The sequence below is a fragment of the Haliotis cracherodii genome, unplaced genomic scaffold (assembly GCF_022045235.1).
Source record: "Haliotis cracherodii isolate W230 unplaced genomic scaffold, xgHalCrac1.p SCAF_1, whole genome shotgun sequence".
Taxonomy (NCBI): domain Eukaryota; kingdom Metazoa; phylum Mollusca; class Gastropoda; order Lepetellida; family Haliotidae; genus Haliotis; species Haliotis cracherodii.
Window position 1 is genome coordinate 70,228,529 of NW_027266264.1, and position 16,211 is coordinate 70,244,739.

The 16,211-nt window shown below is 43.0% G+C and overlaps 2 protein-coding genes across 2 annotated transcripts in view; one reads left to right on the forward strand and one right to left on the reverse strand.

The window, feature by feature from the left end:
• Positions 1 to 7,911: 7,911 nt before the first annotated feature.
• LOC139468096 (protein FAM167A-like) overlaps positions 7,912 to 16,211 on the forward strand; it is a 21,081-nt gene continuing 12,781 nt past the window's right edge. The window contains exon 1 of the mRNA XM_071249834.1: positions 7,912 to 8,009. The gene's annotated coding sequence lies outside the window, so the exon portion shown is untranslated. The remainder of the gene's footprint in view (positions 8,010 to 16,211) is intronic.
• LOC139457284 (uncharacterized) lies at positions 12,455 to 13,477 on the reverse strand. Its single transcript, XM_071238695.1, has one exon. It carries the CDS (start codon positions 13,475 to 13,477, stop codon positions 12,455 to 12,457), a length of 1,023 nt encoding a protein of 340 aa, XP_071094796.1.

A 16,211-nucleotide genomic window follows, 5' to 3' on the forward strand; every position in this document is an offset into this window, starting at 1 on the left:
ATCAGGGTGGTTGGGTAGCTCTGTAGTCTCTTTGGGTGGAGACGTGATCAGGGTGGTCGGGTAGCTCTGTAGTCGCCGTGGGTGGAGACGTTATCAGGGTGGTCGGGTAGCTCTGTAGTCTCTTTGGGTGGAGACGTTATCAGGGTGGCTGGGTAGCTCTGTAGATTCTTTGGGTGGAGACGTTATCAGGGTGGCTGGGTAGCTCTATAGTCTCTTTGGGTGGAGACGTTATCAGGGTGGTCGGGTAGATCGGTAGTCACCCTGGGTGGAGACATTATCAGGGTGGTCGGGTACATCGGTAGTCACCGTGGGTGGATTGAGACATTATCAGGGTGGTCGGGTAGATCTGTAGGCACCCTGGGTGGAGACATTATCAGGTTGGTCGGGTAGATCGGTAGTCCCCGTGGGTGGAGACATTATCAGGTTGGTTGGGTAAATCGGTAGTCACCGTGTGTGGATGGAGACGTTATCAGGTGGGTAGCACAATTTCTGCTGTTTGATATGACCACAATAGTCGGGTAATATATCCAATGCAGTAAATTCGTAAAGGAATCGGCGGTATCCCACGATAGCAAATCTTTAGCCGTCTCAGAGGACACAGCAATGCCGATATCTGTACCTGGAAGTAAAAATGAATGTTAATTCTATTAAAAAAGAGCTTCAATGTCAAATATTGTAATACATTAGCGCTGCTATCACACATCGGGTCGTCATCCTCGTAAAGTCCAATCTCCTGTTGGTAAGCCTACCTGTAAATTGATGTTTTTATCGCCGGGTACTTCACAGAAATACAGAAATCGCATTGTCACTTGTCACAGAAGCGGTTGTTTTATCTAGGCCTGGATATCTCCTAGCCGCCGAGTCATAAGTTTGCACTGCGACAAATATCTGCCTGTACAGACACCTGTAAGACACCTGTACAGACACCTGTCAGACACCAGGCTGCGGCAATAGGTTGTATTAGCTCACCTAGTCAATCAAATATTTACACATTCTGTTCGTCCAGACACCGTTAGTACGGAAACCTCAATAGAATAGAAAAACCCGTCAATCTTAAAAAAAGTGTCACATATTCATGTTCTTCCAAATTCTAAATGTCTATAAAAGACTATGTGATTTTATAACATTTTTTTTTATAACACCATCTATGTTCTGCGTACACATAATAGAGGGGTGTTGTTCCCCCTCATGTGTTTATAACACCATCTATGTCCAGGATACACGTATATAATAGAGGGGTGTTGTTCCCCCTCATGTGTTTATAACACCATCTATGCCCAGTATACACGTATATAATAGAGGGGTGTTGTTCCCTCTCATGTGTTTATAACACCATCTATGTCCAGTATACACGTATATAATAGAGGGGTGTTGTTCCCCCTCATGTGTTTATAACACCATCTATGCCCAGTATACATGTATATAATAGAGGGGTGTTGTTCCCCCTCATGTGTTTATAACACCATCTATGCCCAGGATACACGTATATAATAGAGGGGTGTTGTTCCATCTCACGTGTTTATAACACCATCTATGCCCAGGATACACGTATATAATAGAGGGGTGTTGTTCCATCTCACGTGTTTATAACACCATCTATGTCCAGGATACACGTATATAATAGAGGGGTGTTGTTCCATCTCACGTGTTTATAACACCATCTATGCCCAGGATACACGTATATAATAGAGGGGTGTTGTTCCATCTCACGTGTTTATAACACCATCTATGCCCAGGATACACGTATATAATAGAGGGGTGTTGTTCCATCTCACGTGTTTATAACACCATCTATGCCCAGGATACACGTATATAATAGAGGGGTGTTCTTCCCCCTCATGTGTTTATAACACCATCTATGCCCAGGATACACGTATATAATAGAGGGGTGTTGTTCCATCTCACGTGTTTATAACACCATCTATGCCCAGGATACACGTATATAATAGAGGGGTGTTGTTCCATCTCACGTGTTTATAACACCATCTATGTCCAGGATACACGTATATAATAGAGGGGTGTTGTTCCATCTCACGTGTTTATAACACCATCTATGCCCAGGATACACGTATATAATAGAGGGGTGTTGTTCCATCTCACGTGTTTATAACACCATCTATGCCCAGGATACACGTATATAATAGAGGGGTGTTGTTCCCCCTCATGTGTTTATAACACCATCTATGCCCAGGATACACGTATATAATAGAGGGGTGTTGTTCCATCTCACGTGTTTATAACACCATCTATGCCCAGGATACACGTATATAATAGAGGGGTGTTGTTCCATCTCACGTGTTTATAACACCATCTATGTCCAGGATACACGTATATAATAGAGGGGTGTTGTTCCATCTCACGTGTTTATAACACCATCTATGTCCAGGATACACGTATATAATAGAGGGGTGTTGTTCCATCTCACGTGTTTATAACACCATCTATGCCCAGGATACACGTATATAATAGAGGGGTGTTGTTCCCCCTCATGTGTTTATAACACCATCTATGCCCAGGATACACGTATATGATAGAGGGGTGTTGTTCCATCTCACGTGTTTATAACACCATCTATGCCCAGGATACACGTATATGATAGAGGGGTGTTGTTCCATCTCACGTGTTTATAACACCATCTATGCCCAGGATACACGTATATAATAGAGGGGTGTTGTTCCATCTCACGTGTTTATAACACCATCTATGCCCAGGATACACGTATATAATAGAGGGGTGTTGTTCCATCTCACGTGTTTATAACACCATCTATGTCCAGGATACACGTATATAATAGAGGGGTGTTGTTCCATCTCACGTGTTTATAACACCATCTATGCCCAGGATACACGTATATAATAGAGGGGTGTTGTTCCATCTCACGTGTTTATAACACCATCTATGCCCAGGATACACGTATATAATAGAGGGGTGTTGTTCCATCTCACGTGTTTATAACACCATCTATGCCCAGGATACACGTATATAATAGAGGGGTGTTGTTCCATCTCACGTGTTTATAACACCATCTATGCCCAGGATACACGTATATAATAGAGGGGTGTTGTTATCCCTCATGTGTTTATAACACCATCTATGCCCAGGATACACGTATATAATAGAGGGGTGTTGTTCCATCTCACGTGTTCATAACACCATCTATGTCCAGGATACACGTATATAATAGAGGGGTGTTGTTCCATCTCACGTGTTTATAACACCATCTATGCCCAGGATACACGTATATAATAGAGGGGTGTTGTTCCATCTCACGTGTTTATAACACCATCTATGCCCAGGATACACGTATATAATAGAGGGGTGTTGTTCCATCTCACGTGTTTATAACACCATCTATGCCCAGGATACACGTATATAATAGAGGGGTGTTGTTATCCCTCATGTGTTTATAACACCATCTATGCCCAGGATACACGTATATAATAGAGGGGTGTTGTTCCATCTCACGTGTTTATAACACCATCTATGTCCAGGATACACGTATATAATAGAGGGGTGTTGTTCCATCTCACGTGTTTATAACACCATCTATGTCCAGGATACACGTATATAATAGAGGGGTGTTGTTCCATCTCACGTGTTTATAACACCATCTATGCCCAGGATACACGTATATAATAGAGGGGTGTTGTTCCATCTCACGTGTTTATAACACCATCTATGCCCAGGATACACGTATATAATAGAGGGGTGTTGTTCCATCTCACGTGTTTATAACACCATCTATGCCCAGGATACACGTATATAATAGAGGGGTGTTGTTATCCCTCATGTGTTTATAACACCATCTATGCCCAGGATACACGTATATAATAGAGGGGTGTTGTTCCATCTCACGTGTTTATAACACCATCTATGTCCAGGATACACGTATATAATAGAGGGGTGTTGTTCCATCTCACGTGTTTATAACACCATCTATGTCCAGGATACACGTATATAATAGAGGGGTGTTGTTCCATCTCACGTGTTTATAACACCATCTATGCCCAGGATACACGTATATAATAGAGGGGTGTTGTTCCATCTCACGTGTTTATAACACCATCTATGCCCAGGATACACGTATATAATAGAGGGGTGTTGTTCCATCTCACGTGTTTATAACACCATCTATGCCCAGGATACACGTATATAATAGAGGGGTGTTGTTCCATCTCACGTGTTTATAACACCATCTATGCCCAGGATACACGTATATAATAGAGGGGTGTTGTTCCCCCTCATGTGTTTATAACACCATCTATGTCCAGTATACACGTATATAATAGAGGGGTGTTGTTCCATCTCATGTGTTTATAACACCATCTATGTCCAGTATACACATATATAATAGAGGGGAGTTATTCCATCTCACATGTTTATAACACCAGCGTAAAGCGTAAAGGCATATAATAGAGGGGTGTTGTTCCCCCTCATGTCTTTATAACATCTATATCCAGCGTACACGTATAAAATAGAGGGGTGCAGTGCCCTCTCGCATATTTATAATCCCATCTATCTCAAGCTTAGACGTACAGGCTAGAGGGGTGCTGTTCCCCCTCACCATCTTTGTCCAGCGGTAGATACAACCGGTTCTCAGTAATACCCGGGGAAAATGTTCTTTCAAATATACATTGTATATACAATGTTAAGCGTTTATGTATTGTCCACAAATCTCACTTACGGTGAACCATGTGCCACTGCATGCCGCTTTATCAATACCTAAAGTCGTCTTCTTATATGCCTATTGCCGTATATCAGCTGTAGTACACAAACTGGGCATTCAAGCCAAGAGATTATCTTCCAGAAGCCGGGTCTGCCCAGAACAGTTCAACACCATAAGTCGGTGGGCATTATTGGATCAACAGTTAACCTTACATTTGATGATATGTATGTTTTATGAAACAAGTGCACGATAAAACCACTTTGAGGGATTATCGTGTCGGTGTGTAAACATACTAGGAATAGCGTGAAGGGTTCCCTAAGCTCCCAGCTCCAAGCTGGTACCATATACAGAGAGCTAACGCTACCGGGTAGTGTAGTGTTGACATTTGCAGTGTTATGTGTTTCAGTCTTATACTTAAGTACATCCTCATGAACGGACTTTAAATAAGACAAAGTCAACCGCAGACATGTCTGTTTGAAATACTGTACTGGTATCCAGTGTCTGTATACACTTACTCCACTCTCAGTAACTGTAAGGCGCAATAAGGTAGCATTGTGGTTAAAGCGTTCGCTCGTCACGGGAGGCCACGGTTCGATTCCCCACATGCCTTGGTACAATGTGTGAAGCCTTTTTCTGGTTTCACCAGCTGTGATATTGCTGGAATATTGCTAAAGGCGGCATAAAACTATACTCAGTCAGTCAGAGACTAAGTAACACTAAGTAAAAACGATCATTCGGTTTACATACCACCATCACCCCCGCCCCCCAAAACCAAATACCAAAAACAACCCCCAAAACACAAAGAAACTCACCCCACACCCCGCATACAAACAATGAAGCTAATTGAATAATAACGGTACGCGAATGCCTATTAAGGAAGGCTGTGCGACGCTAACACTGAGGCGAGATACAAGAGGACTACAGCGAACATGACCAGGAATGTCACTATAACAGTAAACTGTTGTGTGCCTTGTTGAATACAGCTATAAACATAATGGCGTTAATCGAAATTCTGAGTTGTAACACGTTTCATTTGTAAACACATTAAGGCGAATATAAACTATCCTGCTAAGGGCACCTCAATACGTTTTGTTTGATTAAAAATAACTTATATCAGTGCACTGATTATGTATGCTATTTGCGAAAGTCACACTCTTTTTTAAATTAATATATTATAGAAACCAGTTGGTATATTTCCCATTGCTTCCAAACACTGATTGAACACAATCACCGCACACTACCATGTTGACCATTGTGATAAAAATATCGACTTGAATACGTTTTGTTTGATAGGATCCATGTTAAGTCCACAAGGATAGCTGTACCCATGACGGAACACACGTGACTACTGGGCAGACATACTGAAAGTATCGGATCTGTTTCGGGCTAACGCGAATGATCAGTTATTGACTTACTGTCCTTGACTACTGATGACACATGGTATTGAGTAAAACTGTTACAGATGAACGGTTTGTCGAGAGTGTCGCCGTGTTAGTGCATGTCTATGGAACAACTTGATATGCTGATTCAATTTGCTCCTACCACGACTTTTTCATACGTAATGTGGATTTTTACAAATGTCTGTGAGTGTCACTAAGTTGGGTTTTTTAACAGTATTCCGACGGCACGGGTGGCCCAGTCGTCTAAGGCGCCGCAAATCGCTGTGCAGAGTTGCGTCCCTTGGGCACGGCAGAAACCTATGATTGTTGGTTCGAATCCCGGTTCGCCCCGATTATGTTTCTAGGTTTGTCAGCACCATACTCGTGCTCGTGGGTTTCACCGAAGTGGTACACGACTGAGACCTGCATCACTTCGGGCTTTCCTCCCACATTAAGCTGACAAGCCGTGATATAACTGGAATACTGTTAAAGGCGGCGTTAAACCAAACTCACTGACTCACTTTAACAGTATTCCAGTTGTATAATGGCGTGTCAGCCTAATGTGGGAGGTTCTTTAAACGTTTACCACTTCGGTGAAACCCACGAGCACGGGTATGGTGCTGACAAACCTAGAAACATAATCTGTGCGAACGGGGTTCGAAACCCCATGATCGATAAATTTCTGGCCTGCCCAATGAACGCAACTCAGAACAACGAATTAGACGAACTCATGTTTTTCATATTATAGCGTTGAGATATATGGTTTGAACCCAAGGCAAATAAAAGCTGCAATGGCGTCCAACAATGGCGTCTGAAGCAGCAACATGTGCTGGGTATCAATAAGTATCAATAGTGTCAAGGATATCAAGGCGTATCACTTGACAAAACAGGGGGATGGGTAGCTTAGTGGTTAAATCGTCGGGTCACCGAGGCCAAGGCCCGGGTTCTATTCCAGTTACGGCACGATTTTAACAACCTCGTTCAGGTGTTCACAGGCGTGATATGGCTGGAACAATACTTAATGAGACTTACAACCTATAAAATACTAAGTTAAAATACCTTTACGAGGGACGAGGTATGTTGAATTTAAGGTAATAAACCCACGTTCACTGTTCAGGGCACGTACTGGAGAGCTCCTGTTCCTGTTCCATGTACAAGTGGAACAACTGTGCGTTTAAGTGTAGGTAGTTTCAGACGTGCATTACTTCAAGTGCCTGTGTGTGTGAAGATTCCGGGTTAGAACCGGTCTTCAGCAACCCATGCTTGTTAACAGACGACTAACGGGATCGAGTGGTCAGCGCTGACGTGGTTGATGGATGTTATTGTATCCAAATTGATGCTCATGATGTCAATTGTGGATTGTCTGGTCCAGACTCAATCATTTACAGACCGCCGCCATATAGCTGGAATATTGCTGAGTGCGGCTTTAAACAACACTCAAACAAGCAAACAAACCTGTCATAACTAATTCCCCATCCAAACGTTTACAAGGCTGCTCGTCAAATACACTCACACCATGGGAGTCTTGTCTGCTTAGCCGACCCGTCTTCCTTATGAGTTATGGTAGATTAAAGCATGTCACACACATTTCAACGTTGTAAACCATGTCGATATTTTTGACGCCATAATTCATATCAGCTCCCCCAGCCTTTGTAGCAGGGTAGTGTACATAGCCTTAGTGTAGTTACACGGCTCACGTGAGTGACAGCTTGTGGATTTCAAGTGGGGGTGCTGGAGGGGCCTGCGAACGCCCGCTTCATTATGTCACTAGCCCACCACGGCGCGTGAAGTTTGTGTTGCTCTACTGTTAGTTGTGGGAATGGAGAGGTGTTCATTTCACGGCTGACATTGATGATAGCTGTTTATTTCAATTCTCTGCTCATATATATTTCACTTGTCTTCAGAGGACCAGGGAGACTGCGGGTGTTGGAACAAGGAGCGGAGATAATACCCGAGGCAGCAAGGTAGGTAAAAGGAGTTAAACACTGTTTTTGACTCTCGGGTAATAATAATATTAATTATAAATCATTGACACTGATTCTTCCATGTAACGAGTGACGTTACCTTGACGTAGAAATGTCCCCGTTCTATGGAGAAGGGCAAATACAGGAGTACACGTATATATCCGAGACAGGTGTCAATAACGCTAAGGTGGATATGTAGGTGTAAGTTTCAGTTATGCAAAATTATGAATGAATTTCTTCAGGTATTTCTGTCACAACAAACGTTTCCCTGTTTCAATAAAAACAGGATTTCCCTCTTAGTATTAATTTCTCTTTATATGTAATCATTAATTTCTCTGTATATCCAGTAAATTACTGCGTAGTATATCTAAGCATTAATATCTAATAAATCCAGGTGTATTGCTTCGATATAGATATGCCTCAGCCCGACGTATATGTTTCTTCCATACACAGAAATATCGCCCCAATATAAGTAATATACTATCCCATGCGGACTTTGCTCAAAAAGGCACCAGATTTCTTCAGTAATGGAGGTGTACCATCCAGATACAGAGTAATGCAGGTGTACCCGCCAGATACAGGTATCGCTGAGTAATGCAGTCGTATACTCCACATACACGTCTGTCTCCCGTGAAGACCCGTGTTAGAATAGGTCTTCAGCAACCAATGCCTGTCGTAAAGGGTGACTATGCTTGTCGTAAGTGGCGACTAACGGGATCGGGTGGTCAGGCTTGCTGACTTAATTGATGCATGTCATCGATCCCAATTGCGTGGATCGATGCTCATGATATCAATGACTGAATTGTCTGGTTCAGATTCGATTACTTAAAGACCGTCATATAGCTGGAATATTGCAGAGTGCGGCGTTAATCAACAAACAAACAAACAAACAAACAAAACAGTAATGCAGGTGTAGTTCTCCGATACAGGTATCTCTCAGTAACGCATGTGTATGCTCCACATACAGGTATCTCTTAGTAATGCAGATGCATCTCTGCGATACGGGTATCTCCGAGTAATGCAGGTGTATAGAATACACGTATCTCTCAGTTAAGTCGATGTTACTTCCAATACAATCAACACTCAATACAGCAGATGTCTCCCTCTGGTTCATACACTTGTAAGGGGCAACTAACGGGATCGGGTGGTCAGGCTCGCTGACTTGGTTGATGTATGTCATCGTATCCCAATTGCGTAGATCCATGATCATGATGCCAATCACTGGATATCTGGTCCAGACTCGAATATTTACAGACCGCCGTCATGTAGCTGGAATAGCTGGTTAAACAACAAACAAATAAACATACACTTGTATGTGTCAAAGTAAGGACTATGTATCCCTCCGATATGGACATATCGCGATAACCACAGATGTATCAAGGCAATTTAAACCCCTGAATGATCAACGCTGCAGTCGTGTCTGATATCCAAATGACTTGTCATGATCTATTAGTAGCCTTTATTTACATTCCAAACTTCAGAGTGACGACCTATAGTGCAACGTGATAAGCTCCGTCCCCCATCGCAAAGTCGTTTATCAACCACCTGTTGACAGTGTGTAGAATCTCATTTTGGGTTTAGACTCTTAGACCAAACACTTTCAGTGCCACGTTAACCTGGTCTGACAAATTAACCAAGCTGCTCGCCTAGGAGCCGGGGCCATCTGTGGCTTGCGAAGGATGCGTTCCCTAGCGGCTGCAGCGGCGGTTGTACACACGTGAAGACTGTATGCAGTACATCGGGAGGTATTATACCACCGCCTGCAGTCACTGTTGTATATCAACAAAGCTGATTATAAAATATGTTAGAACACGGTTGTCTTATTGAAGCACACATGTGTTGAAAAAATAGATCTATCGTACCCGAAATATTCCTTAATTACACAAAGATGTCGATGCGTGTACGCGGTCCTAGCCACTCCGTCCTCGATGTGAGTAAAATGATTCATTGGTATCAAAGCTCTTGTAGTATCACTACTTTGATATAGGTGTGAGTGAAATGTAAAAGGTCGAAACCCATAGTGAACTCCTGTATGATTTGTGAACAAGATACTTCGGGATCTGCGCTCATGTCATCAGCGGGGCGATCGGGTAGCCTAGTGGTTAAAACGTTCGCTCGTCACGCCGAAGGCACGGGTTCGATTCCCGACAGGGGTACGAAGTGTCAAGCCCATTTCTGGCGTCCCCCGCGATGATACTGTTGGAATATTGCTAAAAGCGGCGTAAAACCATACTCACTCACTCACTCATCTCATCTCACCAGAACTCGCTGAAGAAAAACAACTTAAGATTGTTGTATGTTAAATGGTTGTTGAAAAGCAAACATGTATATTTGTGTTTCTGCTCACAGGTAAACGAACATATTGTGCCATTGATGCCCAGACAAAACAATTGTGCCCTTAGTCATCTGATATCCAAATGACTTGTCATGATCTATAAGTAGCCTTTATTTACATTCCAAACTTCAGAGTGACGACCTATAGTGCAACGTGATAAGCTCCGTCCCCCATCGCAAAGTCGTTTATCAACCACCTGTTGACAGTGTGTAGAATCTCATTTTGGGTTTAGACTCTTAGACCAAACACTTTCAGTGCCACGTTAACCTGGTCTGACAAATTAACCAAGCTGCTCGCCTAGGAGCCAATTGTGCCCTTGTTCCCACCGTGACGGCAACAAACATTTCGTGTCATTGGTCTCCAGATAAATATATTATGTTCTTGCTTTCAAGTAAACAAACACGTGGTGTCTTTTGTCCCTGGTTAAATATATACTCACACGCAAAAGAAACGCAAGTGGTTTTAAGCAAATAGGTAACAAACACGGAACCATAAAGCCTGATGGTGTTATCAATATTTTGGTTGCATTTTGGAAGCCCCCAGTAAAAACGCAACATGAAAATCGAATCGCCAAAACACACCATTTCAATGAATATGTGGGTATCATGCACCAATGTCTCGCGAAATCGAAAATGCACGAACTGTCACGAACTGTAGTTGGTATAAAACTGTGGCCGATTCTTGGACCTACCACTCCTTGGTCAACAATGCCACGCCTAACTCAAGTTCAGAGAAACTAGGCTATCGGACGTTTGGAAGCTGGAGAGTGTCCAAGATGTTGCCCGTCATTTCAACGTTAACATAACCACACTTTACCGTCTCCTGCATCGATACAATGCTACACAGACCACAGATGACCTTCCTCGGAGCGGTCGTCCTAGGGTCACCAACACCTCGACAAGATCAGCAGATTACCCGTCAACACCTGCGACATCCGTTCCTAACTGCTCGACAGACTTCAGGAACACATAATCGACACATTAGCCGGGACACTGATCCGACATCTCCGTTCCAACAACCTCAGATGTCGCCGACCGGCACGTCGTCCTGTTCTCCATCCACGGCATCGACAAGCACGACTTCAGTGGGCACAGGGTCATCACGATTGGCGTCATCGTGAATGGAGGCGTGTCATCTTCTCTGACGAAAGTCGCTTTTGTGTCTCCCATGCAGACGGGAGAGTCAGAATTTGGCGGCGTCGAGGTGATCGTTTTGCTGACAGAAACGTTTTGGAAAGGGATCCATTGGGTGGACCTAGCGTCATGATATGGGCAGGGATTGGACTTAATGCGAGACTTTGACCCATGTGCTTTCTGAATGTTGGTCAAGGTCGGGGACACGGCGTCACTGCTCAGCGGTATATCGACCACGTGATCAGACCCCACGTTGTTCCATTTTTTGCACGACATCAACAACATATTTCCCAGCAGGACAACGCTCGTCCCCTCGTTGCCAGAGCTACCATGGCCTTTCTGCAACAACACAACATCCGTGTTCTGCCGTGACCAGACCTCGGCCCTGATCTGAACCCCATCGAACACTTGTGGGATGAGGTTCAAAGGCGTCTGCACAATGAGCGCCCAGTCCCTACAACTGCCGATGAACTACGCACAGCTGCTCTGGATGTGTGCAGGAGGATTCCTAGGGCCTTCACAAATCGTCTGATCCACTCATTGTACAGGAGATGTGTGGTAGTGATCAATGCTAATGGCGGTCACACCAGGTATTGATTGACATTTTGGGTATTGACTCGAAACTGTGTAAGCCCTTAACATTTGAAAAAACCAATTATGTCATCTGCCTTTTAATCCATTAAACTGTCTTCAGTCAATTTTTTGTCAATCTTGCCCTATTAGTATTTCTTATCTTTACTGTTGAAAATAAATAACATGTATTATGCATACCTGACTTGCGTTTCTTTTGCGTGTGAGTATACAAACTGTGTCTCATCTTTACGTGTTCGTGCAAGCATGTCTTCGTTACGTGTTCTTGCTCTCTTGTCTTCGTTACGGGTCCTTTTAAGCATATCCTCGTTACGGTTCCTTTCAAGCATGTCATCGTTACGGGTCCTTTGCTAGCATTCCTAGTTACGTGTTCTTGCTGTCATATCCTAGTTACGTGTCCTTCCTATCACGTCCTCGTTACGTGTTCTTGCTATCATATCCTCGTTACGTGTTCTTGCTATCATATCCTCATCACGTGTCCTTGCTAGCATATCCTTGTCACGTGTTCTTGCTGTCATATCCTCGTCACGTGTCCTTGCTAGCATATCCTCGTCACGTGTTCTTGCTGTCATATCCTCGTCACCTGTCGTTGCTAACATATCCTCGTTACGTGTCGTTGCTATCATATCCTCGTTACGTGTTCTTGCTATCATATCCTCGTTACGTGTCCTTACTAGCATATCCTCGTAACGTGTCCTTGCTAGCATATCCTCGTTACGTGTCCATGCTAGCATATCCTTGTAACGTGTCCTTCCTAGCATATCCTCGTCATGTGTCCTTGCTAGCATATCCCCGTTACGTGTTCTTGCTAGCATATCCTCGTCACCTGTTCTTGCTAGGATATGCTTGTTACGTGTCCTTGCTAGCATATCCTCGTTACGTGTTCTTGCTAGAATATCCTCGTCACCTGTTCTTGCTAGCATATGCTTGTTACGTGTTCTTGCTAGCATATCCTCGTTACGTGTTCTTGCTAGCATATCCTCGTCACCTGTTTTTGTTAGCATAACCTCGTGACGTGTTTTTGCTAGCATATCCTTGTTACGTGTCCTTGCTAGCATATCCTCGTCACGCCTCCTTGCTAGCATATCCTCGTTACGTGTTCTTGCTAACATATCTTCGTGACGTGTTCTTGCTAGCATATCCTCGTCACCTGTTCTTGCTAGCATATGCTTGTTACGTGTTCTTGCTAGCATATCTTCGTGACGTGTTCTTGGTAGCATATCCTTGTTACGTGTCCTTGCTAGCATATCCTCGTCACGTGTCCTTGCTAGCATATCCTCGTTACGTGTTCTTGCTAGCATATCCTCGTTAAGGGTCCTTGCCTGCATATCCTTGTTACGTGTCCTTGCTAGCAAATCCTCGTTACGTGTCCTTGCTAGCAAATCCTCGTCAAGTGTCCTTGCTAGCATATCCTCGATAGGTGTCTAGGTGTCGGCATAACCTCGTTAAGGGTCCTTGCCAGCATGTCCTCCTGTAGACGACGTCATTGACCCCTGCCTGCATGAACATGACAACTGCATTACGCCAACACTGTCTACGAGGAGAGTGCATTTCACCCTCGAGACGTCCATAGAATGTCATCAATATGCAGTATGTTTGAATTATTTACTTACACTCGAATGTGCAGACATTGCTATCAGAGTGGGTTCTGTGTCAGATAGGACTGGGCGAGCGACATACAGAAATGCCTACCCAGACCTGAATATCTCAGTACTGTATACCTACGCAGAATATTTCAGTCTTGTAGGCCCAGGGAACTATATCAAATATATCTGGGTCAGTATATATCAGTTCTTTTTTCCAAGGGCAGTAAATATCATTGTCTGCAGTTCCAGGCAAAAATATCTTAATCAAGACTTAATGTCGTATGCCCATAGGCAAGTATATTTTACTTATGCTGTATTACCAGGCAAGTATATTCTAGTCCTGTATACCAAGACAAGTATATCCTAGTGCTGTATACCCAGACAAGTATATCCTAGTGCTGTATTTTAAGACAAGTATATCCTTGTGATGTATTCCCAGACAAGTGTATCCTGGTGCTGTATACCCAGACAAGTATATCCTAGTGCTGTATTTCAAGGCAAGTATATCCTTGTGATGTATTCCCAGACAAGTATGTCCTGTTGCTATATACCCAAACAAGTATATCCTAGTGCTGTAAATGAGTTAATATCCTGGCCATGACAGATATTATTCAGACCATATCACGCCTGCGCGTTATTTTATTTATTAAAGTACCCTTGATGATGTAAACTACATGTAAATAAATGTAATTTCTTTAAGAAAGTTCCCGCGTTTGCAGTTTGATTTTTCATTTGTTCGTTTCACTGATATGTGCTACTGCTGAACGCTGATACATCGTTACATTTGACCAAGATACTTTGATCCCCCATCCATATTGTAGAACGCGATCGCTGTTAGTGTTGCAGTGGATAAAGTACACATGTTACACGAAGCCATTCTTGTTTTGGTCTGACGTGTCCCACTCTCATAGGTCACCCTCTGGCTACGTCAAGGTCAAGGCTTGGGGAATGATGACACATATCACCTATTGTAGGCATGTTTGCGCAAACACCAGATTAACACCGTTAGTGGAAGATTGTGCATGTGGCAGTATTTTGATACCAGCCCCTACCATACTGTGACCCCACTGAATAAGGAATGCTCAACTGACGTTATCAGTCGGCGTGTAACTCAAATCAACCCTCATCCCTGCAGTATGGGATCCAAGAAGGCACATTGTCGCGTTGTCGTCCTTTCAAACGAGTAAAAAGTGTAACAAATCACCAAAACGCTCCTAAATAAGAAAAAAGGTGTTAAAAGGTGCGACAACGCGACAATGTCCCATCTAGGAGTCCATACTACAGGACGTCCTTGTGTTTCTTTCAATGTAGCTATTTAGTAAATAGTAAATGGCTATGTAGTAAATTAGAGATCTTTCAAGTGATTTTATTTATGGGTCAAATTTATTACAGAGAGATTTCAAATTAAATACACAGTAAACTATGTTTATGCGTTGAACACATGCTAGACATGCTTATCTCTAAACGTGTTTAGGATAGTGTTTAAATCCTGAACAGACGAAAGCTGTTGCATTTTTCTTATCTAAACACATATAACGAGCTCAGATCTCACTACACCCACAGCACCCCTAATCTGAACACGTAAATATGTTTACAACAGATCTACTTCGCATCGATTAGTATATCAAATCAAGTTTTATCTAACGCTACTTGGGGCAGTATTACAGTTGAAAAATATGCATTACAGGACACTGAAATCAGGCACAAGTGCACATTGTGTGATGGCATTGTCAAGTCTGAAGCTTTTATGCTGTCTTAAATTTGTTCAGTTCAACATTGGGTTCTTTGTCTAGTGTTTGCTTCGATATACACAGCAGCATGCAAGAGTCACGGATTCATGGATTGTGTGGAGGTATTCCAGCGAACTGACATTGTTGGAACTTGGTGTTGATGATGTCCTATTGTACTATTTCTATTGACTTGGTTTCCAAACATTTTCAAATTGTGAACATAGTTTAATTAAATTTAAAGCCTGCTTAAATCCTAAATAAACTGAACGGCAAGTGACTGTAGTGAGTGAGTATGGTTCTACGCCACTTTTAGCAATATTCCAGCAAAATCACGGCGGGGGACACCAGAAATGGGCTTCACACATTATACCCATGTCGGGAATCGAACCCTGGTCTTCGGCGTGACGAGCGAACGCTTTAACCACTAGGCTGCCCTAGTGAAGTGACTGTAATTAAGAAACTAAAAATAAAAAAGGTTTGAGGTAAAGTGTATTTAATACACCAACAATTCCTCTTAGTACTTAACGACTCGAACTTGACATTTTGGGGTCAAATAGTGTACACCCGACAAACAAAATTAGTGGGAGTTGAAAGTTCAGTTGTCAAGATTTTGACTGCAATTCATTCAAACACGGAACAAAATTTGGCACTTTAATACCGAATGTGGCCTCCCCGTGCCTCCATACATGTAAAACGTCAAACGTCTGATGAGGTCACGTGGCAAGCGGCTCCATTCATCTTGTAGAGCTTGTATCAACACTTGCTGTTGGTAGGAGGGTGTGGTCGGCTCTAACTCGCCTGTCCAAGTGCTGTTCTTTGGGTGATAA

Excerpts from the sequence above, each read along its gene's own strand:
- LOC139457284 (XM_071238695.1), bottom strand. The coding sequence starts at position 13,477 with ATGCTAGCAAGGACACTTGACGAGGATTTGCTAGCAAGGACACGTAAC.